The sequence below is a fragment of the Myotis daubentonii genome, chromosome 4, assembly GCF_963259705.1.
Source record: "Myotis daubentonii chromosome 4, mMyoDau2.1, whole genome shotgun sequence".
In the NCBI taxonomy this organism is placed as follows: domain Eukaryota; kingdom Metazoa; phylum Chordata; class Mammalia; order Chiroptera; family Vespertilionidae; genus Myotis; species Myotis daubentonii.
The window spans coordinates 35,970,418-35,997,327 of record NC_081843.1 but is presented as its reverse complement, the minus strand read 5'-3'; the positions used below and the strand labels follow the sequence as shown (position 1 = coordinate 35,997,327).

The 26,910-nt window shown below is 45.6% G+C and overlaps 2 protein-coding genes across 5 annotated transcripts; both read left to right on the top strand.

The window, feature by feature from the left end:
* Positions 1 to 1,173: 1,173 nt before the first annotated feature.
* Positions 1,174 to 25,759, top strand: AGFG2 (ArfGAP with FG repeats 2). 4 transcript variants are annotated; one of them, XM_059693638.1, is made up of 13 exons: positions 1,174 to 1,568; positions 11,142 to 11,235; positions 12,338 to 12,453; positions 13,526 to 13,679; positions 14,255 to 14,420; positions 15,137 to 15,262; positions 16,031 to 16,063; positions 21,882 to 22,002; positions 22,407 to 22,489; positions 22,676 to 22,759; positions 23,662 to 23,790; positions 24,157 to 24,242; positions 25,665 to 25,759. In XM_059693638.1, exons 1-13 carry the CDS (start codon positions 1,348 to 1,350, stop codon positions 25,743 to 25,745), a joined length of 1,494 nt encoding a protein of 497 aa, XP_059549621.1. In that variant the 5' UTR covers positions 1,174 to 1,347; the 3' UTR covers positions 25,746 to 25,759. The 4 variants fall into 4 exon arrangements, with proteins under 4 accessions (XP_059549621.1, XP_059549623.1, XP_059549622.1 ...); XM_059693639.1 differs by having other exon boundaries at positions 1,182 to 1,568; positions 24,584 to 25,759; XM_059693640.1 differs by lacking the exon at positions 16,031 to 16,063.
* Positions 18,217 to 18,641, top strand: LOC132233266 (large ribosomal subunit protein eL42-like). Its single transcript, XM_059693650.1, has one exon. The coding sequence runs from the start codon at positions 18,246 to 18,248 to the stop codon at positions 18,564 to 18,566; it is 321 nt and encodes a 106-aa protein (XP_059549633.1). The 5' UTR covers positions 18,217 to 18,245; the 3' UTR covers positions 18,567 to 18,641.
* Positions 25,760 to 26,910: the final 1,151 nt, after the last annotated feature.

Genomic DNA, 26,910 nt, shown 5'->3' with positions numbered 1-26,910 from the left:
CCGAAACCTGGTCATGTTCCCTGATGGGGATTCCATGACCTCCTGGTTCATGGGTCCACACTCAATCACTGAGCAAGATGGGCTGGGTAAGTCACTCTCATTTACAATAGCTTATTTTAATTCTCTGCATAGAACGTATCATTAACTAATGATTCTGTAACTATTCATTGTGTGCCTTTCCCTACTAGAATGTAAGCTCCAATTGTTGGAGCTTATGAAGATAGGAATTTGATTGGTTGTCCAGAACAGTGCCTGAAACCTAGTAGGTAGTCAGTAAGTGTTTGTCAAATGAATGGTCAAATACTATTCCATGGATTGTGTGGTGATTAAAAGCAGGGTTTCTAAAGTAAGACGACCCAGACTTGCCCACTGGAGTGCCTCTTGGTTGGGCATCAACCCAGGAACCAGTTGATTTCTGCTCAGGGCACATGCCTGGGTTGCAGTCTCCACCCCCAGTAGGGGGCATGCAGGAGGCAGCTGGTGGATGATTCTTTTCATTGATGTGTCTATCTCTCCTCCCTTCCTCTCTCTGAAATAAATAAAAACATATATATATGACTCATATCAGAATTCTGGCTGGGCCACGTACCAGTTGTGTGACCTGTAAATTCTATAATCTAATAATGTAAAATGAAATTTCCTGTGGCATCGGGTAGGATTAAATAAAATAGCATGTATAAAGCACTCTCTCTCCTCCCTCCCTTCCTCTGAGAGCTCTCCTTCCCTCTCCCCTCGGTCACGTCTCTTATGGCCACGTCTCTTCTGCTTTGCGTGCTTCTCTGCACAGTCTAGCTAAGATTAGGACTTTGAAATTTGGCGGGAATTAATGTCATCAGTCGGGAGAATCAGAGCTGCGCATGCGCGGGACACCTACACTCCTGCGTGCTACCTTTGCAACCTTGACAGCCAATCAGAATAGGCGTCGGAGCCCAAGTTCCGAGAATGCACCCTTCTAGTCCGGGAGGCGGGCGCTTTGCAGGCTGTGGCGAGATGGGGAGGGAACAAGAAGGGGGCACGCACAGTCTCCGCGGCCAGGATCTCTGCGGGCCAATGGCAGAGGCCTAAGGTCTCTAGGCAGTAGGGTGTGGCATTGGCGGCTACCGCTAGTAGAGGCCGTCTAATGTCGGGCCAATCAGAGTGAGGAGGTGGGAGGAGACTAGCCAATCAGTGTGCAGGATAGGCGAGGCTTGGGGCTGAGGAGTCTCGCGCGGACGCCGCGGGCTCCCCAGCTTCTGTCAGGGGAGTCTGGCGTGCGGAGGCGACTGAGGAGGCGGGAAGGCGGTAGTGGTTGAAAGGGAAGGGGCGATTGCTGATTTGCTGGGAGGAAGTCCGAGGGAGTGGGCGGTCATGGTGATGGCGGCGAAGAAGGGCCCGGGGCCGGGCGGCGGGGTCGGCGGGGGAAAGACGGAGGCGGAGGCGGCTTCGGAGGTGTGGTGTCGCCGGGTGCGGGAGCTGGGCGGCTGCAGCCAGGCCGGGAACCGCCACTGCTTCGAGTGCGCCCAACGCGGCGTCACCTACGTGGACATCACCGTGGGCAGCTTCGTCTGCACCACCTGCTCCGGCCTCCTGTGAGTGGACTGGCGCGGGGGGAAGGGGTGGCCGCGAAGGAGTGGCGGGGAGTCGGCGTGAAGGCCGGCGAAGGGACGGAGCCGAGGTGGGGGGTGGCGGGGAGGCATGGGGACGCGCCGGATGTGGCGAGAGAGTCCTCTGTGGCAGAGGTGTCAGGGGGAAAGGGAAGGGGCAGCCGAGGCCAGACACACGATGGGAGTCGCGGTGCAGGGGAAGGAAGGACACAGGCGAGGAAGGGAGAAACTCCCTACGGGAGGCAAGGAGAACCGAAAGTGGGGATGGATGGTGGAAGAGAACTGAGGGGAGGCGGTTCGAGATTTAAAAGGCTGGAGAATGACATAACCCTTGAAAGGGAACTTCATGTAGCCGGAGGACAAAAAGGAAAGAGTAGAGCAAACTGGGCTCAGGATGAAGGAGCACCTGTCTTCCTTCTGGCTTGGGGCCATCCTGGAGTGGGAGATGGAGAAAGCGAGTTAAAATAGGCAAATTGACCCAGGTTGAGAGCACAGGGATAGTGGCAGGTAAGGGTCCAGTTCAAGTGTCCAGGTGCAGATCCTCATCTTGCAGGGTTTGAAATGCCACCCAGAAGTAGGTATCTTACAGATCTAAGTGATGATGAGAGCTGATGGGCTGCCCTGTTAGAGAGCTCAACTTTTCCAAAGGTTTGTAGATCTGGATGCGCCATCCTTACGTGTAATAATTTACGTCTTTAAGCTCCTTGTTGCCATGGCTTGATCCTAGTAGTAACATCTTGCAACTTCTAGACCGAGGGAGAGAGGAGAATGGTTGTATAAATCTGATTCGCTATCCTTGGCACTAGCACTGTATCTGGCCATGCCTGAGCTAATTTAGAACCACAGTTCTAGCCCAGATTTCTGGTTATATAGTCAGTTTCTTCCTCCCCTCCCCCTTAGGGAATTGTTTGGTTAGATACATGATTAACATTTGATACCAAGCCTGTATCTCTCTTTTTTATCAAGGGGTTTATTATTGCTGTTTTTTAGTATTGTTTTAATACATTAGTTTGTTTGGTTATTGGTTTCATTTTTAACAAGGAGTGCTGTCCTTGTTTCTTCTTACACCTTTAGGAGCCAAGGAGAGAGCAGTATTGTTCTTGCTTGACAGATGGGAAAACTGAAGCAAAGAGAGGTTTAGTAATTTATCCAATGCCGTACGGGGCTTGCTGTTTTCAGCATTTGTTGTTTGATATTAGTTATGATCATGGCAGATCAGAAATGAGGATCCAGGTCTTCTAAGATACAGTTTAGGATAACGTCTATATTCAGATTTAACCTCCTTTGCCAAACTGCTATGTTCTGATCAATCTCACTTGGGTATTGTGAGGAAGGACTTGACTTTGGTCTGAGTAAAAGCCACTGTGGCTCTTAGGATAATGATTTAGAATCCAAATAGAAATGTGTCAAAAGCTGTGGTAGAAATGAAAGTGAAGCAAAATGATAGAAACTAGAGATTAGGACAAGCACTCTGATGAGAGAAGGAGCAAAATTTAGAAATATTTATAGCATAAAGTAGAAAGAGAGCAGATTCCTGAAGACCTTGTTATGAAAAGGAAAATCTGATTATAGAGTCTGGAAAAAAGTAGAGAAAAGCAGAAGGTTAAAATTGATGATATTAGGTCCTAGGAAGAAAATGCTAAGAAACAGTGTTAATTCATTCCCATGGTTAGCTGTGATGGAATGAAAGATAAAACCCTGGAAGTGCTGACATTGTTATCATAATTTTATAGATCTTGGTTTAAAGTATCCCACAGACAACATTTCCCTTTTATAATGAACATCCTTCAATCAGGACAGAAGGAGGGGCAAGGGATCTGGGACACATTAAAAACCTGGTTTCTTTTGCTGGAAAAGTTAACTCCCTAAATATCAGTGCGCAATTTGCAAAACTTGACCACTTTCTCCAGTGGTCATTATTGTTGATCCCATTAATGAAAAGTCAAATGACTGATCTAGAGAGACACTGGGTGGAGGTGAGTATGGCATAAGGGTTGATTAATAGAAAAGTACCCCAAGAGGCCTGGCTCTAAGGCAGGGGAGAGGCCTGTCCAGCCCTCAGGCCATATATAAGGCCCATGAAATAATTAGGTCTGATCCTGCCAAGGCATTAGAGGTTAGTTAATTTTTAAGTTGATAATTTTGTGTGGCCCTCAAATGATGTTATAAATATCCAAATGGCCCTTGGCAGAAAAAGGGTTCCCCACCCCCTTGGTCTAAGGCCGGGGTGGGCAAACTTTTTGACTCGAGGGCCACAATGGGTTCTTAAACTGGACCGGAGGGCCGGAACAAAAGCATGGATGGAGTGTTTGTGTGAACTAATATAAATTCAGAGTAAACATCATTACATAAAAGGGTACGGTCTTTTTTTTTTTTTTAGTTTTATTCATTTCAAATGGGCTGGATCTGGCCCGCGGGCCGTAGTTTGCCCACGGCTGGTCTAAGGTGTATGTTCCTCAGACTACAGCTTAGCTGTTTGTTTTTTTGTTTGTTTGTTTTTGAGGTCAGTCTCTATGTGGACTCCAATGTCCATCCTTGGTTATCAGGGTTCTCTCCAGCTACTCTTCAGTTGACTCTTCAGGATGGTTTTTCTGTATTTTAGTTGTAACTCCCATTTGGTCCTGGGAACATGTCAGCTTCCACTTATTCTGGCCCCATTTTGGAATCTCTAGGGCTTAGCTTTTTAGGAACTTAAGTTCCAATGGGAACAAATGGTAGGAACCTACTAGTTCTTTTTTTTTTTTTTTTTAGGGTTTTTTTTTTTTAGTTTTAAAATTTTCTAGAAAGGACTTTTTTGCCAAGTATTTTGGTAAAGCATTATGAGTGATTCTTGAAGTGGTAGACTTTAGGGAACATATTTTGGTGATTGGGAAACAAGAAGCTAGGCCAACCCTATGTTAGCAGGAAGTCACAGTAGAGTGAAGGGTCAAAAAGGGGCTGGGTCACTAAATGAAACTGAACTGAAGGCATGTTGAGGTTATAAAGAAAGATATATCAGATGAAATTCTATAAGAAAGCTTTAGTTTCCTTGACTGTGATTATCTGCGTGGGTTCCAGTGGTTACTTCTCATTTGCTAATTGGAGTTCTAATTAGCATGGACTAGAGCAAGGCATATAAACTTTTAAAGGTGTCTTAACAGACTACTACCTGTGCCCTCTGATGTGGGAAGGGCTGGGAGCTGATGGTGGCCAGAGGCAGAATGTGTGAGATGGAGCATACTTATTGCATTCTGCAGAGTACGGGATGGAGCACACACAATCCAGCAGGCAATGGAGAGGCATGGCTCCACAGTGACACATACACAAATTAACACCATAAATCCACCTGGTTGATTGCCCATAGATTAGGATTTTTGTGATAGTGAAAATTGTGGTTGGCCAGAAATCTGCACATTCATTTATTCAATCCGTCAACGAATACTTATTGAGTGTCGATCAAGCCCCAGACACTGTTTTAGGTGTTGGAGATATGGTAATAAAATTGACAAAGTACTCATATTCATGTAGCTTACATCCTAGTAAAGGCCATGAACTGTAAATAAATAATTAAATATATAATTGCAAGTAGTGATAAATGTTATGGAGTAAAATAAAGCTCAGCATGAGCCAGAGAGTGGTGGGAACTCATATTGATGTATGATGATAAAAAGAGATGAAATATTCTTTGTTAAAATGAAGAGGTACCCTGGCCAGTGTCACTCAGTGGTTAGAGTGTTGGTCCACGCAATGAAGTGTCAAGGATTTGATTCCCAATCAAGGGTACATATCTGGGTTGCAGCTTTAATCTCCACCCTGGTCTCAGGGCAGTTGGGGAAGCAACCAATCAATGTGTCCCTTTCACATCGATGTTTCTCTCTCTCCCTCTTCTTCCCTTCCTTCCACTCTCTCTAAAAATCAGTGGAAAAAATATCCTGTGGTGAGGATTAACAACAACAAAAAGTGAAGAGGATATTGAGGGCGAAATTGAAGTACCATACTTAACACCATCTCCAGAGAAAGGAGACAGCAGAATTGGCTTGGTATTTTGAAAGACAGTTTTCTGTTGAGGGTGTTACAAATATGTTTACCTCTTAGGTCAGCGGTTCTCAACCAGTGGGTCGCGACCCCTTTGGGGGTCGAACGACCCTTTCACAGGGGTTGTCTAAGACCATCGGAAAACATATATAATTACATATTGTTTTTGTGATTAATCACTATGCTTTAATTATGTTCAATTTGTAACAATGAAATTGAGGGTCACCACAACATGAGGAACTGTATTAAAGGGTCGCGGCATTAGGAAGGTTGAGAACCACTGTCTTAGAGGGATGGCGTATTCTGGGGCAGTGAGAAGAATAACCAGAGTTACAAGCTGGCTGAATTGGCTGATGTAGCAAGGTTGACTGTTCCAGCCCAAGTTGAATTTCCCAAGATCTGAAGAAAAATTCAGATTTTAATATTTGTGGGTGGGTGATGACTAAGCATTCATCTCTGCACATGTGAGCTCATTCTCACTATCTCTTTTTTAATGAGAAATACTTTCTCAGCTGTAGCAAAAACCCACAGTGTTGGTGTGAGGGCCTGAGAGAGAGAGGCTGTTTCTGCTGTTTCTAAATTTACATACATACTACCACAATTGTAGGCCCCAAATTTGACCTAGTTTTTATTCATTGGTTTTATTCATTGGTTTTCTTCCAATACCTAATTTCCTTAACTTGGTATAGATCTTTTTAATTTGCCCATGTTTGTATGGAAATAATACAATAATTCATAAAAATACAAGAATAAGCTGTATTCTAAATCTACTTTTGCCCCACCCTGTACAGGTACATGTGCTAATTTGTTTATTTTTCTGACTCTTCTACCAAAGGATGAATCTGCTATTTGAAGCTAGGTTGGGGTAAAAATCACTGTTAAAAAGGATTTCTAAAGCAGAGCCTTAGATGTTCTTCCTTGTTCTGGTTTGCTTGCTTGCCTCAATGAATAAACCCCTTTTCTGTAAGAAGAAAGCATGGTGAGGCCTAAAATGTCATTGACATCAGGGATGGGTACTACCTTTGATACCCAGTTTTTCCAGCAAAGTATGTGACATGCTTCCCTGACATGGCTGGGTCCATCGTTTAAGCCATTGTCCTTCAAGTCTCAGTGGATACTTGTCTTTTCTACTTCTGCACAACTTTACTCTGATGATGGGATTGAGTCAGGATTAAGGTGGGCAGAGCTCTGGGCTGGATGTCAAGAGATGTGCTTGATAGCTCTTTATTTGTGACAAGTTTTACCCTCTGTCACCCCCTGTCTGGTTTGTTAGTGGTGGCTCCCAGTTGAAGCACTTTTTATCTCCATGAAGGGAAAGGTGTGTCTTAATAATTCAGTACTTTTCCATCTGTCTGGGTTGGAGAGATAGACATGTACCTTGCCCTTATTTTAGTCCCATTCCTCCATCCCCTCCCACCTAACCTTTCATATTCTCCTCTGCTGGGCTGAGGTGGACAGAGTTTCACTAAGTTACAGACTTAAGCACTTTATCATATGAGGCCCTTGGACAACTTAAAAAACCCCTAAGAAAATAAGTTACCAAAGAAAAGAGAAGAAAGGAAAAAATTGTAAAAGGATTAGCATTGAGCCTGAAGAGGAAGGCAGCTGATAATATCAGGATTCTAGTGACTACAAGAGAGGACAGCTGTTATCATTGTCACTGAGGAACAACAACAGGAAATGGCTTGAAGCAGGGGAATTTAGATTAGGAAGAAGTTTCCTAAAATTAGTGAATTTGACCCTGGAACAGTGTAATAGGGATACTCCCTATTAGAGACTCTTCTTGATGATGTTTGGGTTCCAGATAAGGATTAAACTGGTTAGCTAACCCCTGCTTAGGCTAAGAAATACAAACTGGGGTGTACAAATCTGAACACAAATATTCAGAGGTAAGGAATTCCCAAGTTCAGATTTGGCACAAATGAAAGCACTTGGGTGCTGGGTGGAACTGTTTTTTTCCATTGTTGACCTGGCAGAACCTTCTCATCTGAGCAGCTGAGCAGGTTTGAGGCTTTTATGAAGCAAGCTAGAAGCAAAATATGGGCCAGTTTGAGGGTGATGACCGCAGAGAAACGAAAGGTGTGGTATCTAGAAACATTAGGGTGCTTAATAGAGGGAGAGGAGAGAAAGGCTGAGAGAGAGAATTGGGCAGACTTTAGTATCTCTGCAAATTGCTTCACTTGCCAAGTAATTCAGAGTACTTTAAAGATTGAGTACTTCAAATGTTATTTAGGTTCATTTTGGGGAAAAGGAAACTGAAGTGGAAAAAGACTTTATGACTGGGCTCAAGGCTTGCATCCTAATAGTGTACTTGCTTTCAACTGGAAAAACTTGCACTATTTTGGGCAAATAAATTTATCTCTATATTTCTCCCAGCACCTCCTGGTTAGAAATAACAGAAGGGTACTTCCTTCTAGTTCTCACTTCTTTTGGGGAGAACCTGAGTTAATTTGGGGAGATTAAATCCAAGTTGGAGAGTTGGGTCTGTTTAATTCTAGGTCAGTGACTCACATCTGACCCACTGGATGACCCTGGTATGTACCCAAGGGAAAGCAGTACTCCTAGACAACTTAGTGTCATCTACTGGGAGGGGAGGGACTCTTGTTTCTAAATTGCTTCTCTCAGCCAGCAATGGCCTCTATGATTCAGAAACAATTTTTGACTCATAGGCCATGGAGCTAGCCCTTCTGGGCGGCAGAATGTTGTGTTACCTTATAGAGAACTCTCTCTGCCCCTATACTGTGGCTCTGGTTATAGTACATAAGCCAATCTACAGACATTAAGGTCAAAGCAATGGTTGTTATGCTTTGGAAACATCCTATTCCGTCAGATTCATTTGGCCCAACGAATCTAAATCAGTTTCTCTGCCTTCCCTTTATCCTGTCTCATCCTTCCTCCCCCTCAAAAAAAAAACAAAAAAAAACAAAAAAAAAAACACCTCTAGTTCAAGCTTAGCCATAGAAAGTTCTGTTGACCTGGCATGGCTCAGTGGTTGAGGGTTAACCTATGAACTAGGAGGTCACAGTTAGATTTCCCGGTCAGGGCATGGGGCAGGGCAACAGGCCCAAGTTACAGGCTCAATCCCCAATGAGGGTGTGCAAAAGGCAGCTAATCAATGAATCTCATCATTGATGTTTCTATCTCTCCATCTTCCTATCTGAAATCAATAAAAAAAAATTTTTTTAAAGAAAGTTTTTTTTATTTTATTGATTTTTTACAGAGAGGAAGGGAGAAGGATAGAGAGTTAGAAACATCGATCAGCTACCTCCTGCACACCCCCTACTGGGGATGTGCCCGCAACCAAGGTACATGCCCTTGACCGAAATCGAACCCGGGACCCTTGAGTCCACAGGCCGACGCTCTATCCACTGAGCCAAACCGGTCAGGGCTTAAAGAAAGTTTTGTTGTTCTAAGCATCTCCTCTAAATTGATACATGGGTCAAGTCCCTTCCCCTCCCCCTATAAGAAAGCACACCTCCCTGTTTATACTTTGCTAACAGTTCCTGATGCTTCTTTCCGGAAATGTCAGTGACCTTTGTGTGATAGGCTTAGAATCTGCTTTTCAAGTGTAAACATAATATATTTTTACTTTTCCCCTGATACCATTTATCATCCTTCCTCCACTACAGCGTCATGGTGCTAATTCTCCCTGATCCAGCTGTGTGCCTATATTACACCCTACTGCGTTGAGAAGTACTCTTGTCCGGGCTCCTTGGTTCCTTCTTATAAGCCAGCAGTCCAGTGATTGAGGACTGGGGTCTATAATTTTTGTATCCCTCAAAGTGCCTATCACAATGCCTTGTGTTTTGGCAAAGTAAATATTTGTTAGTGGGAGGTGAAGAAGAGGGCCAGGATCATAAGGTCAGAGAGGTCTGCTCGGGCAAGACCTCAGAAAGGTTTGGTATTCTGAGAGGGAAGGAACTAGTTGTTAAGGTGAGAAAGGGCAAGGGAAGGAATATAGAAGTAGGCTGTCTGGGCTTCAAAACGAAACAAAACAAAACCATTACTAAGAGACTTCGGAGAGAAAACTGGAATATCTCTGAAATGTGATCAGAAGAGAGTCTTCAGGGCAGATCAAGTTTAAGAGCTATTGTTTGACATGTAGTAACAAAGCCTGGCTTCTGGTTCTCCCTGCTATTCTCTTTCCTCATTGATATTGCTTGTTTTTTAAAGGAGTATTTTCAGACTCTACTGAAAATCTAGCAGCAGAATTATTGAAAGTGCCCTCAGTTGTAGCCTCCATTGTAGCCTCCAACGTCCTGTCCTTTGTTAGAATCCGCAATCAGAAATTTAGCATCCAAAAGGAGCCTGCCCTTTACTGTTCACTCTGTACTATGTCATCTGTCCTCCCTCCCTGCCCCCACCATCTTCACTTACACTAACCCAAACACTGCCGTTCTTCCAGCCTTGGCAGGAGCATCTTTATTCTGTGTGTGCACCTGTAAGCATGAATGTGTTGTCCCCACCTTTTTCTAGGATTTTCATTTGGTAAATTTTGTTATCTCTTCCTTCTCCCTTTGCTTTCCTGAGGGCATCAACCAGGACCCTATTCTAGAGTTACAGTGCTTTTATTTTCACATCTTGATCCACTCACTTTTTCCAGGAGAGTAAAAGTTTGAAGATTTCTCATCATTTGGACTGTCTTTCCTGAATGTGCCTGTGGTCTTTCATTCCTGATCCCAGGGTCTAGTTTATTTGTTTTGGTTTAGCCAGTTATGTTTTAATCTGATGAGGGCAGTAGGTCTAGACCAGAGTCAAGCTTAAGGTATAAGGAACCTGCTTGGCTTAGCCTCAAGTTTCCCATTAGAACACTGGAGGCAGTTGCGGGGGAGGGGGGGGGGGTGCAACTCCCAAGGAGTTAACCCAGAGCTTGCACAAAAGCATTCACATGCCAATCTCCTATCTCATTGTTGAACCTGATTTCCTCCCTGCTTCATTGAAAGATCTAGAAATGAGAAAATCCAGAATATTTCTTTTCCCAGAGATTTCTTCCTGAAAGAGAGGGTCCCTCTCTATTCCTACTACCATGCCAAACTTCTGTATAGACACGAGGAGCAGCAGCTAGCCTAGGGACCCTGTTTTTTGTCTTTAAATCTTATCTTGGTTAGTATTAATCAGGAATTATCATGGGCCTTTATTTTTGTCTTCTCTTGTTCTTGAGAAATATATGGGCTCTGGGACCTTGAGGATGTGCTGTAGGTCTCAAACAATGATAAAACAGGAAATGGGAAGTGGTTGCACATCTGAGTTCCCAGAAGTACCCCCTCAGCTGAACACTGAACTGTTGGGGGTCTGAGCCAATATAGAGGAGGTCTCTGGAGGGGCAGTCTCTGCCTTCCTCACTCTGTCGTCCTTGTCTCTTATTAGAAGCCTCCAAAACATTCTTGCTTCCTTTCTTTGAATTAGGAAGTAGCTCAGGAAGGAAGTTCTGCTTGAGGCTAATTTATGTGTTGTTTTATCCTTTCTCCCTGCCTCCCCTCCCATAAACAGACCTGCAGTGCTAACTGCATTATACTTCACTTTCTTTCTATTTCTCTCCCACAGGAGAGGCCTGAACCCCCCTCATCGAGTCAAATCCATCTCCATGACGACTTTCACTGAGCCTGAAGTAGTATTCCTGCAATCCCGTGGAAACGAGGTGAGCAGCCGCTGATGGAGTATTACAGGCTAATAGTTGCCCTATCTGCTGGAGAGCTTTGTCTTAAGATTATAGAAAAACCCTTCAGTTTTTTTCTAGTCGTTTCTCTTATTTTTTAGAATATAAGATATCTTGCCTTATGTATATTTACAGATCTCAGTTATGCAAATTGTGGTTTGTAGGCCCCTTGTTGGAGGAATCAGGGAAAGAAGCAAAATCTCTGCAGAAGGTTGTCCTTGGGCACTTGAGGGGAAAAATGGTTAGAGTTGCACCTTGATGAGCATTTAGAGTTGATTGGGCCTGCCCCTCTCATTAAGATCTCCTAGAGCTGACTTGAGCCTTAGCAACCCAGATTTAAGTCTATGTCATTTACTTGAAAGTGAGTTAAACCCCTTCCTCAGCTAAATCTGCTGGTAGCAAGATGCCATTCTTGGTGTTAGCAGTACACCTAGCTTACAACTGATTGGCTTACTTGCAGGGTGCAAACAAGGGCCTCTGGAGGGTGTTCTAGAAACCACAGCTCTGAAAATTGCCCCTGACCTCACCCCCATCCAAATTTAGTTCCCATAATTCTCATGGCCCTCTAATCCTCCTATATAATAAAAGTGTAATATGCAAATCGACCGAACTGCGGAACAACCAGTCGCTGTGATGCGCACTGACCACCAGGGGCAGACGCTCAATGCAGGAGCTGCTCCCTGATGGTCAGTGCACTCCCACAGGGGGAGCACCGCTCAGCCAGAACAGAAGCCAGGCTCACAGTTGGCGAGCACAGCATCGGAGGCGGGTGATAAGGAGTGAGGGGTCCTGGACTGTGAGAGGGCACAGACCGGGCTGAAGGACACCCCCAACCCCCCAGTACACAAATCTCATGCACCGGACCTCTAGTTTCTTTTATAATATTTGTAACAGTATATAATTATAAGTTTATTTATTTATTTTTTTAATTTAAAGCATGACAGCTCTGTGAGGACAGGGCATCATGTCTTCACACTGTGTCCATGCTCAGTAGATATTTATTGATGAATAAACTGGAAGTGGTATCATTCCCCTTTCATGCTTTCTGCCCCAACTCCTCTGTCACCTAACTCCATTCCTTTAGGTTTGCAGGAAGATTTGGCTGGGTCTCTTTGATGCTCGGACATCTTTAATACCAGATTCCAGGGATCCTCAGAAAGTGAAGGAGTTTCTCCAGGAAAAATATGAGAAGAAGAGATGGTAAGGAGGAAGAAAGAGATTGATATGAAGACATGTGTCCAATACATACTTCATCTGATAGTCCAGATTCTAGAGTTGAATTGTGGCTTCTCTCAAAAGCTAAACTTGGGTTGAGTCTGTTTCACTGAGATTTGGTTAGGGCTTAATTCTGCCTTCAAAGTAATAAAGCTACATGGAAAGATAACTTGTTCTTGGTCACTAACCTTGCAGCTTTGATGTCCCCTCTTTGGGGAAGATGGTAGACTAACTGGAGGGGGAGCTAGGCCTGTGGGAGTGGGGGTCAGTTTTTATAGCTCACCTGATTTTATATATGTCCTATATAATTTTTTGCTTTTAGCCCATCGTTTCATTCATGATTTGTATGTTTGTTGTTTTCTGGAAGAGGAAAACGCCTCTGTTCTCCCCTACCTTTTCTTTCCCGAGGTGTCACTTCTTATTGTTTGATTTTGGTGCATGAGAATGTTGGGAGTAACTATAGGGTTGAGAAGAGAATGCAAGGAGATTGGTGTGGTAGATAAAGCAGCACTTTGGATTCCCTCCTGGGGGTGTCCTCACAAGAAAGAATATTCTTTCAGAATAGAGACCAAACACACTGTAGTGAGAGGGATTTTATAAAAAGTAACAGGACCTGGCAGGAGAGGTTTTGAGCTCTTAGAAGATGAGGTGGCAGAAAGTTTTACTATGAGACTGAGAATTTGAAGAAATACCCAGAAATAAAAGGAAGGACCTTGAGTAGGAAGCTGGAAAATAGGATCACCTATTCATCAGCATTATTGCAGATGTTATACTTGAAACCCAGATGGTTTGACGTCAGAAAGAGGAAGAAATAATAGGCATAAGCCAGAGGAAACTGAACGTCCTGCAGAAAAAAAATGAGCATCTGACAGTAAAGGGGAATCTCAAGATAGGCAGAATTTTGCTTTGTTGCTAAATTCCTTTTAGTTCAAAAAAGAAAATTAGGAGAAAATGAAAAAAGATTTTGGCTGCTATAACCTGTGTTTTTCCAAGCACCTAAGGTGAGCGTGGTCCAAGCTTTACCCCTCTCCTTTCAACCTAATATTCTTTCTCGAAGGTATGTCCCCCCAGATCAAGTCAAGGGGCCCACTTACACCAAAGGCAGTGCCTCCACCCCTATCCAGGGCTCCATCCCGGAAGGGAAGCCTCTGCGTACACTTCTGGGGGATCCTGTGTCATCTCTTTCAGCTGATGCCTCCACCTCTAGCCAGGTAACTCTCAGATCTGCCCTTCACGATTACTTTGGAATTTGGGAGACAGGAGTATCAGTTTCCTAAATCTCCTGGACTTAGTAGACAACAGTTCAGGAGCTGTGAGTTGGTTCTCAGCCCTGCTGTTACCTATGTCTTGCATCTGTCACCTTGGACTCATATCTTTTGGAAGAAAGAACCAACAGGAAGTGGTATTTAGGGAAGTCAGAGTATGAACTCCAAACCTGACCATTCCTCCAAGGAAACACAGAAGGGGCCGGGACTCTGCTTCAAGCACCTGGGAAAGATGAGGAGGTAACAGCTCCAGGGGCACTGCTGGGCAATATCCCTGTATCTATCAGAGTTACCGTGACCAGTATGCTCTAAAATGTGTGGTTCTGGGAGCTGGTGTACTGAGAGACAGAGGAATTAGGTATGAGAGAAGCTAAGGCAGTTTCTGCCCAGGAGTCCTCTCAGTTGAGAGCAGTTTCTTGCTCTCCTCTCTCTCCACTTGCCTATCTGGGGGTCGCCTGGGAAGCCCTGCAGGGGCTGGCATTTCTGGGATTCCAAGTGCTATATGTAATGTCTTATCCAAGTCTGTTAGCCAGTCTCAGGCTCGGATATCTCAGCCCCGGAGCACTCAGCCACCTCCCCACTCCTCGGTCAAGAAAGCCAGTACTGACCTGCTGGCTGACATTGGTGGAGACCCCTTTGCTGCTCCCCAGACAGTACCATCATTTGCTGCATTCCCAGCCTTTGGGGGTAAGTGGGACTTGGGATAAGAACCTTACTACAACATATGTACCCTTAACACACAAAATTCACTTCCCCGGGGGGACCAGGTTCTACTTGGCCCTAGCTGTCTTCACATGAACAAACGTGATGGTAATTCCGAAGCCTCAAGGCTGGGAGGGTTGGGGTCAGAGGGGTACCAGGGATTATGTTTGGGAGTTGGGGCTCCTGGCTTGTTCTTTTAGAACACTGGAAATAGAGTTTTTATTACTTTCACTCTATTAAAATGGGAGCAGGGGGATTATCGTGTTCCATATACCCTAACGTCTTCCCAAAGATCAGCAATAGCCAATAATAGAGTTGAATAAGGTGGTATCTAGTTTCCCTTTTTGCTTTTCAAGCCCCTTTCTCCCCCAGAAAATAATTTCCCCCACATGATTCTGCTCAAACTAGACCCTGACAAAAATGTTAATGCCTCATGGAGTAAGGATAAAAAGGTGATGGGAGTGAACTTAGAGCTTCTGAGATCCCCTTTCCCCAACCTGTGTCTAGCTCTGCCAAAAGCCCCTGCATCTCCCTCTGAAAAGGATCCTGTGGAAAGGCAGATGCCCCATCGGGTGGCCTTTGAAGGCCTTTAGAATTAGTGTATATTATTCTATTATTATTCCATTATTCTAGTTAGTGTATATTACTGTATATTAATATACATTTTATCTATATAACTTTTGCATTCCCTTAACCTATAGGCCAGACACCTTCCCATGGGGGCTTTGCCAACTTCGATGCCTTTGGCAGTAGCCCCAGCTCTTCTGCATTTGGAAGCATTCCTCTGGCTCGCCAAACCCCGTTTCAGGCCCAGCCAACAGCCACAGGTAAACTCTGCCTCACCGGTGGTTTCCTTTCTCCCAGCTGCATCCAGCTGTTCACATCCATACATCACCTTTCATTCACATCTGCACCAGTCTAAAGAATTGTGCAAAGGATATAAAGAGAAGCTCTAGGAAAGGCTGAGAGGATTCTGATGAGATGATTTTTGTGATGAAGAGGGGGCTCTATTGTTCTATTTTTATTTATTTTTTATTCAGAGAGGAAGGAAGAGGGAGAGAGAGAGAAACATCAATGATGAAAATCATTGATCGGCTGCCTCCTGCACACCCTCTACTGGGGATTGAGTCCTCACCCATCCCTCTTAGAGCAGAAGCCTGTAAACCCTATGTTGTGTAGTTTATGTTATACAACTGAAAGAGAGTCTAAAGATTGCCAGCGGTTCTCAGCCTGTGGGTTGCGACCCCTGAAAATACATCCTGCATATCAGATATTTACATTACTATTCATAAGAGTAGCAAAATTACAGTTATGAAGTAGCAACAAAAATAATTTTATGGTTGGGGGTCACCACAACGTGAGGAACTGTATTAAAGGGTCACGGCATGAGGAAGGTTGAGAACCGTTGCAGCATTCAGCTTCTCCCTAAGTGCCCAGGCCTCGAGTCTACAGAGTGGACGCCCTTTGGACATCCTTGGATGCGGGAGGGCAGCTGGAGTGCTGTAAAGAGCAGATGTCTGAGGAAAGCCAGTGACTTACGCTCTTTTTCTTTCTTCCACCTTCCTGCCGTTTCCCTCCTAAACCCTCATTGCTAGCCAGTGGGATGCTGACTGGAAGTTACAGCTTTGGTAAGTTATCCTGCCTACCCTATAGGCACCCAAGTTAGGAGCTCACCTCAGGTCCTCTGATCCTAGAGTTTTTAGGTCTGGAAGGAACTCTTCAAATTTAGCCATTCTCCAGATGAGACAGTTCAGTAGTTTCCTATTCGTGCAACCCACAGAATGGCAGACCTTGACCCTGGGCCCAGGCCTCCTGACTCTTGCTCTGCCCACAGCCTTCCCACTGTGACACTGAACTGGCTACTTGCTTTTGTTTTTATTTTATTTTCATGCTTTTGAATGGGACAAGAAGAGACATTTTTATATTGATAAAAGTTTAAAAAGTAAGCTTAACTGATAGGGTAACCTTGAAATTCATAAAGCAATAACTATTAGATAATTAAAATTTAATAAACCAACAGAGAGGGAGGCTATAATAGACTCTCACAAATTAATAGGTAAAGTAGACAGACAGTTAAGGAAGGAAGCCAACCATTTGAGTAACACTTTAACAAGTTTGACCTAATAAATATAAATAGAATTTTGTAAACAAAAGGCAGAATATATAGTATTTGCAAACATAGAACCATTTTACAATTTGGGAAATTAGTAGGGGGCAACAAAATCTCCATAAATACTAATAAATAGAAATTACACAGGTCACATTTTATATGATAAAAGATGTCCTAAATAAAACTTAAAGGCATGGAACAGGGAGGAGATACTTAGAACCTGGAAGATAGACAAAAAGCTAATAGCCATAATGTGTTTTATAAAACACCTATAAATAAGAAAGAATAGGATAATGGACAAAGGATATAAGCAGATAATACCCAGAAAAAATATGAAAATGTCTTTGACCTAACTAATCAGATGCAAATTAGAATAAAATATTCATTTTTGGCATTATATTAGCAAAAATTTTAAAGATTGATAATGGCCAATATTTTGTGGGGAAATGGGCCCTTTCTTTAAAAAATTGATTTCAAAGAGAGGAAGGAGAGGGAGAAAGGAATAGAAACTTTAGTAATGAGAAGGAATCATTGATCGGCTGTCTCCTGCACATTCCCTGTTCGGGGTCAAGTCCACAACCGGGGCATGTGCCCTGTCTGGGAATCAAACCATGACCTCCTGGTTCATAGGCCGACACTCAACCACTGAGCCACACCAGCCAGACAAATGGGCCCTTTTGTGAGCTGTTGGTAAGAATGTAAATTGGTACAGGAGTATTCAGGTTAGCAAAAGGAAAGTGTTCTTGGGAATTGGAGCTCTAAAGGAAACAGTCTATACAAGGTTATTATAAATTGGTCTGTTCAGAAATGCATTCCTAGCACAGTTAATTGTTTTAAATATTTTAAAGGAGAAAAAGAAGGCATTAGCCCTGGAACCATTCCTGGCTGAAATGGGGATGAAACTTTTGTTCAGTGTCTGATCATCTCAAAATGCAGAGTCTGCAGCCATATGCAGAGCCAACCAGCATTTTTGAGGCTCTTGTCATTGCCAGAAGCATCCTCGGATTATCTCCAGGAGGAATGAAGGATTCCCCATTTTGCAGGAGAGAAAACTGGCTCAACTTGATCAGTGACTTGGCCAAAATTGAATAGCTGATAAGTGGCAGATTCCATTCACTTTGTACCACATCATGATCATGAGGTTGCTTCTGTGAGTGTGATATAAAAGAACTATTGGGCCCAGCTGGTGTGTCTCAGTAGTTGAGTGTCAACCTACGAACCAGGAAGGAGGTCAAGGTTTGATTCCCAGTCAGGGCACATGTCCCATTCGGGCTTGATTCCCTAGTAGGGGGCGAGCAAGAAGCAGCCAATCAATGATTCTCTCCCATCATTGATGAATCAATCTCTTTCTCCATCTCCCTTCCTCTCTGAAATCAATAAAAAAATATTTTTAAAAGAACTATTGGGCCCTAGCTGGTTTGGTTCAGTGGATAGAGCGTTGGCCTGTGAGCTGAAGAGTCCCGGGTTCGATTCTGGTCAAGGGCACATGCCCAGGTTGCAGGATCAATCCCCATTAGGGGGCATGTAGGAAGCCCCCAACCAATGATTCTCTCTCATCATTGATGTTCCTCTCTCTCTCTCTCTCTCTCTCTCTCTCTCTCTCTCTCTCTCTCTCTCTCTCTCTCTCTCCCCCTCTCCCTCTCTGAAATCAATTTTAAAAAAAATAACAACTGCTTTCCCTGCTGATAGCTCTCGCAGACATGGTGAACGTTCCTAAAACCCGCCGAACTTTCTGTAAGAAGTGTGGCAAGCATCAACCCCACAAAGTAACACAGTACAAGAAGGGCAAGGATTCTCTGTATGCACAGGGAAAGCGGTGTTATGACAGGAAGCAAAGTGGCTATGGTGGGCAGACTAAGCCGATTTTCCGAAAAAAGGCTAAAACTACAAAGAAGATTGTGCTGAGGCTTGAATGTGTTGAGCCTAACTGCAGATCTAAGAGAATGCTGGCTATTAAGAGATGCAAGCATTTTGAATTGGGAGGAGATAAGAAGAGAAAGGGTCAAGTGATCCAGTTCTAATCTTCATATTTCGTTTGATTATATGACAATAAAATCATGGTATGTTCAATTCAAAAACAAAAAAAAACAAAACAACTATTGGGTATGAAGTAGGAAGATGTTGGTGAGAGGTGGGTATTTCTTCTGACAAGCCTTGTTGTATTTTTATATTTCTAAGAGGGAGTATGGAGAGGGGAGGTTTCTAAAACTGCAGTTTTCCCCCTGAAACTGCTGTAAGACGTGTGTACAAATACAGCTCCAGACGTGAGGCTCTGGAAGTATGTTAGAAGCAAACCCAAGCACAGATACTCTAGCTGTGGCCTCCTTTCTGAGAATGTGCTCTTTTTAAGGTGTTCACTTCAAGTAAGGGCCAGTTCTGCCCTCTGCTGTCCACGAGGAGACACACAACACTGCTTGCAGATGGAACCACAGCCCTTCTCCCAGTCTGGGAGGACAGAGGACCTGGTCCTCACTGAGGGCGGTTCCCTGACATGAAGGCCCAGAGCAGGACTGAAGAGTCTGATCTAAGGGAACTGTGTTCGCTCAGAAATTCCATGTACTCTGAGTCAATCAGGCAAGGGAAGGACCTGGGGCTGGAAAGTCAGAAGGTCCAACACCACCCTGCTGGTTTTCCAGCCTTCTTCATGGCCTGTGGAGTGGAGAGGATTGACGCCCAAGAGTGTGCAGTGGCATTATAGCCTAGCACTTGTTCCTGTAGGAAGTCCAGCGGTTGGGGAAGAAGAGCGGCCAGGGGAGTACTGTCTTTTAAGTGCTGGCATGCTAGAAGCAGCCCATCTTTGGAACCTTGCAGTAGGCAGGCACTGGGCACCTGTCTTACCTGCTGGATTCTCAGCTTCTCCAAGTTAGAGCCTGGTCACCATCAGTTAAGCTCATGTCTAGTACAGTGAAGATACCCTTAAACAAGGTTTTGGAGTAATACAGCTAAACCTTTAGAAAAGAAAAAGCATGGAGATTTAAATTACAGTTCTGGACATTCAGGAAAAAAAAAAAACTTGATTGACAAGAAAACAGGATGAGGTTTGAAGGAGCCAGGGAGCAACACAGATTGGAGAACCAGCTTGGCTTTGCCATTTCCTTCCTTGTATCCTTTCTTTATCTTTTCCTTTCCCTTCTTTTTCCTCTTGTCTCTGAGAGGAAAAGTATCTTCCATTGTGAAGGATCCCTCTCACGGTTTCCCACTTTCTGCAGGGCTTGGTCACATCAGCTTTATCTGAATAACACTTCTACTTCATTTCCCTTTGCTGGCATATTCCCTTTTCCCGACAATATGCTTAAAGTTTCCCATTCTACAGAATGTTTCCACAGCCTTACCCATGCTAGTCTCTTGTCACAACTCCTCTCCACAGCCGTATCTCTGGGAAGAGGAGCAGATGGCCTTCATTTACTCATTTTTTACTGTCCTGCTTCTCTCTCTCTCTCTCTCTTTTTTTTTTACAGATTTTATGGCATAATATATATACTGTTGTGCACCTTGATTTTTTAAACTTTATTAGATCTTTTTTTAGCCATACATTAACAGCTTCCTTGTTTTTTATATGTATATATCATAATTTATTTAATCAGTCCCCTGTTGGTGAATATTTAGGATGATTCAGTCTTTTGCTGTTAAACAGTGCTGCAGTTAACCCTGTATGTCATGTTTGTGCATGCAAGTTATATCTGTAAGAAAATTCCTGGCAGTGGAATTGATCTAGTAGTATTTTTATTTATTACTATAAATATGTCAAGTGCTCTGAAGGAAAAGAACAAGGTGCTCTGAGGAAAATCAGGATCGAATTCACATTAGTGCATCAGGAAAGGCTAAAGACATGGTTTTGTTAAGCCCAAAGGGTGAGTAGGAGTTCGCAGGCCAAGGTCATGGGTAGGGCCTCTTGTTCAAGGCAGAGGCAGAGCATGTAAAAAGGCTGGAGCTGAGGGTCTAGGGAGGGTCTTCTTCACTTGTGTTCCTGTTCTGAGCCAGCCATTGTATGTATCCTTTAAGACTCTGTCTTGCTTCTCTGACCTTACAGATCATTTCTTTCTTCTTAATTAAATCTTTATTGTTCAGATTATTACATTTGGTCCTCTTTTTCCCCCCCATAACCAGATCATTTCTTAAATCATATGTTATAATACCTCACATTTCTGTTATATTTTAGATTTTAAAACACTTAGAGGGTCTTTACAGCTACCCTGTGAGATAGTGAGAAAAAAATGGAGAATGAAATAGTTTGCTATAATCACAATGGTAGCAAGTTGTACAGGCACAAGTAGAATCCAGTTCTTCTTACTTTACCTATTCAAATAGTCACTGTTTGTTTGTTTTTTTATTTGAGAGAGAGAGAGAGACATCCAGTTGTTTCTTCACCCATCTGCACATTCATTGATTCCTATATGTGCCCTAACATGGGTTTGCCTTAGGGAATCGAACCCTTGGTGTTTGGGGACCATGCTCTAACCAATAAACACACTTTGCAGATACTATGCAGTGTGTTTCCCTTCAGGAATGAGTCTTCCAGCACTCATAAAAATAAAACTTTTTTCATTTGTAGCCTTGTTATACCCTCACAACAGCCCAGAATGGTTGACAGATGATACGTAGACACATAGATAAAGAGGCTTTCAGAAAATGACAGGGCCTTAGGTCTCTTCCTGTGGGATTTCCAGGACTCTTGCTCTGCAGGCTGTTTTGGAAAACTCCCACGTGGAGCTTGTCCTCTGCTTTTTCTTTTTAGATGTGAACCCCAGGGAGGGCAGGAGAACCCTGCAGTTGGCTCTGCCCAGTGAGCAGTGTCTCTAAGCCCTAATCTAAGCTCATAGCATCAGGGTGGCTTCCCAAAAAAAGAAGTGGCTCCGATGGGAGTGCTGATGGCTGAAGATTTATGCTCATCACCTCCAGTGCCATCTCATGAGATTCTCCCAAGTGTCCTTGGACCTTTCATAGCTCTTCCCCCACCCTCTCTACCTGCCCTTCATAAGATTTATCCATAAGTGGAAATGCTGGTTTGAGTAAATTACAGTCTCTTGAGGAGAAAAATGGAAAGTGTAAGTCAAGTCACCATCCCTCCTGCTCTAGGAGAAAGCTGCTTTTCTCTCAGCGGTGGCAGCTTTGAGCACTAGGAAGACTGAGATCCTAGCATCACATGGCCTGGAATTCTCAGTGGGAGACAAGTCCTCCTGAACTGGGTGATCGTGGGAAGACTGGGATGGCTCAGAGAACCCAGGTGGTGCCTCTCATGTGATCACTCCACTTCTCCACTGAACCCCATCTTCTCCTGCCCTTTCCATCTTGTCTCCAGCCCAACACTCCCTGTTTTATTTCCTATGACTTACCAGGGAGCAGCCAGGTGACTCCATTTGGTGCCGCCTCTCTTGCACCTGCCAGTCAGCCCAACAGCCTCACAGATATGGGCGGCCTCCTGGGACCTGGGGCATCAGCTGGAGGTATCCCTAGCAGGTAGGCACAGACATGGGTTTGCCTTAGGGCAGGAGAGTGGGCCAAGAAACCCTAGCCTTGCTTTTCCCAGCCCACTCAACTCCTCCTGTCTGGCAGTACTGGGTGTTCCATCCCCTAGTCCAGCGGTTCTCAACCTGTGGGTCACGACCCCTTTGGCGGCCGAATGACCTTTCACAGGGGTCACCTAAGACCATCCTGCATATCAGATATTTACATTACGATTCATAACAGTAGCAACATTACAGTTATGAAGTAGCAACGAAAATAATTTTATGGTTGGGTCACAACACGAGGAACTGTATTTAAAGGGCCAGAAGGTTGAGAACCACTGTCCTAGTCCCTTGCCCAACCTATCGCCTTGGTCCTGGAAGCTATGCATGCTGACCTCTCTCCCCGCATTGCAGCATCTTTGGGATGACCAGCCAGGTCCCCACCCTCCAGTCGGCCACAACTGGCGGAGGTGGCAGCACAGGGCTTGCCTTTGGAGGTGAGTCTTGCCTGTGAAGACCCAGGGAGGGGATCCAAGTCCTAGAGGGAATTGAGAACTCTGGACAGGGGTGGGTGGAATGGAGAGAAGAGTTAGAGGAATGCTCAGTTATCACAATATTAAGCAAATGGGGGGGAAAAATAACCATCTTTTTTTCTCATCTCTACCCCATTCCACCCTGAGCAGCCTTCACCAACCCTTTCACAGCACCTGCTGCTCACCCTCAGCTGCCTTCCACAAACCCATTCCAGCCCAATGGCTTGGCCACAGGTAAGCCTTCCAGACTGTCCCCTGTCCCTGTATCTCACAGCACCAGTTTCTCTCCCCTCCCCCCGCCTCGCACACTGTCAGGAGGAGCAGCAGGCAGCCTCAGCTGGCAGTTGTGGTTTCCCAAACTAGTCCCCCTGAGCACCCTGCCCCAGCCCAGCCCAGACCCATCTTAGTGGGCAAAAAGTAGAGGCACCCAGGCTACAGATCAGAATTTCAGAATTAGAGACTAGACTGCTGTTTACCTGCGTCAGTTCTAAGGCTGTTTTAATGTTGACCGATAATGGCAGTGATTCCTCTTTCTCCTGCCCTCTGTGTCCGAAGGCGAGCCACCTGAAATCATGACCCTGTTCCCTGCCCTCATCAGCCAGGGAGGTATGGTCTCCTCTCACCCCGCCCCTCCTCAGCCTCTGCTTCCTTTCTTCATGCACTACCATCCCGTTTTTTGTTCTCAAACATCTTGAGGCATGAAGAGAGAAGAATAACAGCTTCCAGTGCTGTGGCAGGCCGGCCCAGGGCTAAGTGCTTTACATCTGTTACTTCATTTCACGGTGGCCCCAGGAGATAGGTACTGCTCCATTTTAGAAATGAGATAACTGAGGCACAGAAAGGGCCGATAATTAGCTTTTTATTTATGCAGTTTAATAGGTAGCCTACAGCTGCCCCCAGTTCTGTGTCGTGTTCATGTCCTCCATGCCACAAGCCATGTGGGCAGGAAGCAGGCAGGTTTGATACCTTGCATGGAAGCTGAAGAGTTCTCTGGCTCATTCAGGGTACTTCTGCTGGGTACCTCTGGTTAGGGAAAAACTCCATTCTATTTTCCCATCTTGGAAGGATTCAGGAAGAACTGTTCTCCGGCCTATGTTCCAGACCTTCACCTGAGCCTCATGTCCCTCACTCCACAGGACCTGGCTTTGGGATGAGCAGTGCTGGACCTGGCTTCTCCCAGACAGTGCCACCCACTGGGGCCTTTGCCACCACCTTCCCACCACCGATGTTCCCCCTGCAGACCTCGATGCCTCAGCACCAGAATGGTAAAGGATTCAGACCTCACCCTCCTTCCTCACCTTCCATTGCCCACCCCCAGCGACTGTGTGTGTGTGTACACGCACGCGTGCAAATGCGTATGCACATGTGTTACACACGCCCACAGGTATATTAGGGAGCCAGACTTGCAAGCTAATTCCATTTGGGACTATAGGGGAGGAATCAGGGCAGCACCAGACCTGCCTGTGTACTCTGACTGCTCCATACGTTTATTCCCGTCTTTAGCAAGGCCCCCTCTCACTGCGCACCTGGGAGAGAGCTGTGCCTGCCCTGCAGGGAGGGAGACAGAGCAGGTCAGCACCAGCATGAGGGCCAGGGCTCATGTCTGCTGAGGTCTTGCTCTTGCTTCCCAGGATCTTCCTTCAGTGACTTAGGATCAGCCAAGCTGGAGCAGAGGCCACTCAGCCAGCCAGGGGGCATCTCCACCAATCCCTTCATGGTGAGTGCCCAGTCCATGGTGTGGGGCATGGCCTCTCACTCTGGGTCATGGGGACAGAACCCTTCTCGAAGAGGGTGATGTGGGGTGGAACTTAGACCCCTTCCTCATGAAGTTCTGCCTTGTCCAAGCCAGGGGTGGGGGGGTAGTTGATGGGCCTCACGTCTCCTCTTCCCTGTCATCTCCCCCAACACCCACCCCCTCCACTTGGCTCTTAGCTCCTTCGAGTTCCCACTTTCCTCAGCACAGTCACGTTAAGGGAGAAAGGAAGCCTGCACTGCATTTCTTCTGTGGCCTCCAGCTTTTCTTCTTTCATCTAACAATTTGTTGTTGTTTCTTTCCAGACTGGATCTTCATCAAGCCCATTTGCCTGCAAACCTCCCACCACCAACCCTTTCTTGTAGCACTGTGTCCTGGGAGCGGGGGGCCTCTTCCCTGCTCTCTGGGGCCCTTCTACTCCCTGCAGCTCTGGTGACCACTTGCCCGTGGCATTTCTGTGGGTCTGGGACCAGAGTGGGCCTTGTTGTGCAGGGTAGGGGTCTTAGAGATGGAGGTGCTAATGCTTTGCTTGGAGCTTGCATATAAAAGGGCAGCTTCCTCCCTTCTTCCTTCCAGCCCCCACCCAGGTAGGAGGCCCAGGAGAGAAGGCAGGGCCTGGCTTAGAGGAGCAATAGTGTTTTATTTCTCAAATTATTAATTACAATGACAGTAACCCCCCTCCTCTCCTGCCCTCAGCATACACAGTCCTCCCTTTGTCCTCAACCCCGTGGGCAGAGGAAGCTGTGGGCAAAGGCTGACCAGGTTGCCCTGGGGGAACCCTTCCCCATGTCCAGCTTTCCAACACTGTTCTCGTGGACAGAAGCACAGTGGGAAGAGTACAGTAAAGGTGGGCTGAGGTGCAGTGTTGACGTGGGATAGTGACCAGACAGGCTGAGAAGGCGCTGGGGGGCCAGAGTGCCCTTGTGCCCTGGCTTGGGCCAGCACACCCTTTTCTCCATGGTTGCTTTCCCAGCTCTCTCCCTCATCCTGGACACTCAGAATGACTAGTTTTACCTACATACTTAGACATGTCCAACTCCTGTCAAGCACTTTAGTTAGTTGTGTTTGGATACCAATGTTTTATATTTATATAGAGAGAATTTTCTAATATAGCCTATTATATATATACACAGAGAGAAAGAGAGATAGAGATACAAGCAGCCATTCTCCCTCTCCCAGAAAGCTCTTGTACATGGGGAATGGGATGTATCCCCATCTGTGCCTCAACCAGCAAAGCCAGAGCTCCAGAGTGTAGGGGGAGGGCAGCCACATGTTCTGAGCACCCCAGAGCCTGGGCTTTTCCAGGGAAAGGCTTTGTGTAATTGGCTACTTTTTTCCTTTCTTTTTTCCATGTACCTCCCTGGCCCCCAAATCTCTGCACCAAAGCTGTTAATAGGCAATGTTGGAAAAGAACTGCATTTGAAAGAAAAAGAAAATGGCACTCGGTCTTGTTTGGGGCCAGCTTGAGTGCCCTCACATCACTCAACATGACTGCCTGGGTTGGTGTTAATGTCGCCTGCCTTGCCTGCGATGCTGCCTGCTGTTGGCCAAGGATACTTGGCCCAGCACAGGACTCCTTGCCCACAGAGCCAGCTCCTGTCTGAACTGGAGTCCCGTGTTAGCAATGGGAGGGAGCAAGGCAGGAGAAGGGCTGCCTCTACTAGGGACGGGAGATAGGTGGCTGTCAACCACTCCCAGGTGCATTCTCAGCCCCTCCCCAGACTGTTTCCCCCTGAGGGTGTGTGGCAACAGCCTTGATGTCTGTCTGTGTGGTGACAAGACAGATCTCTTGGGTTAAACACCTCCCTGATGGAGGCGAGGCACAGCACTCGGCCTTGCTGTCAGAAGAGGTTCCTCCCTTTTCCAGGTTGCCCAGAACTCTTGGCCCTTTAGCTGTTCGTTCTTGGGGTTTCTCTGGGTTTTTCTACCCAGTTACCTTCAACAGTGTAACAGCAAGAAGAAACAGGGATTGGGTTATCACTTTATTTACTTGGAAGATTTTTCTGAAAATACCTCCAGCTGCTGCCATTTGCCCAGCCAGGATGGCTTCCCAACCTTCCCACCATCCTGTCTTGTGTCTGTTTTCATTCTCCCAGCCTCCCCTCCTTCCATCTCCTGGTGGGATCTCCCAGGGTGGACCACCATCCTTTTCCCCTGGATTTATCATGTTCTGTCTGTTTCCTTTTAGTATTTTTCTGTCACCCTTGATTATCTCTCTGCCCTTCCTCCTGTCTCTTTAGCATTCCCTTTGCTTAGAGCCAGGGAAGGGCAGCGGGAAAGCTGGTATCTGTTGCCGTGTAGTAGGGAAAGGAGCCTTATTTTCCCCCAGCTCCCCCACCCCTCCTTTCCTAAGCAAAAATACTGAGGTTTGGAGGTGAGATTTAAAGAACCAAGAGCTGCAGTGATTCTTACTGCATGTTGCAGTCACACGCCTGCTGTTCCCCAGGGATCTTCTTACTGCGTGGCACCTGGGCCCAGGACCTCCCTGCAGTACCTTCTCCCTGCCTCCCAGTCACTCTGTCCAGTAAGGACTCCAGCCAGCTCACTGGCCAGAGCTGGTTGACCAGTCAGAAGTTATACTGGGTCAGCCTCAGACCCCAGGGCAGAAAAGTCAAGAGTTCCCCAGGCACAA

Coding starts and splice junctions, on each gene's coding strand:
- LOC132233266 (XM_059693650.1), top strand. CDS start 18,246: ATGGTGAACGTTCCTAAAACCCGCCGAACTTTCTGTAAGAAGTGTGGC.
- AGFG2 (XM_059693638.1), top strand. CDS start 1,348: ATGGTGATGGCGGCGAAGAAGGGCCCGGGGCCGGGCGGCGGGGTCGGC. Junction 22,490..22,675: donor CACAGGGCTTGCCTTTGGAG/GTGAGTCTTGCC, acceptor CACCCTGAGCAG/CCTTCACCAACCCTTTCACA. Junction 24,243..25,664: donor TCTCCACCAATCCCTTCATG/GTGAGTGCCCAG, acceptor TCTGCACCAAAG/CTGTTAATAGGCAATGTTGG.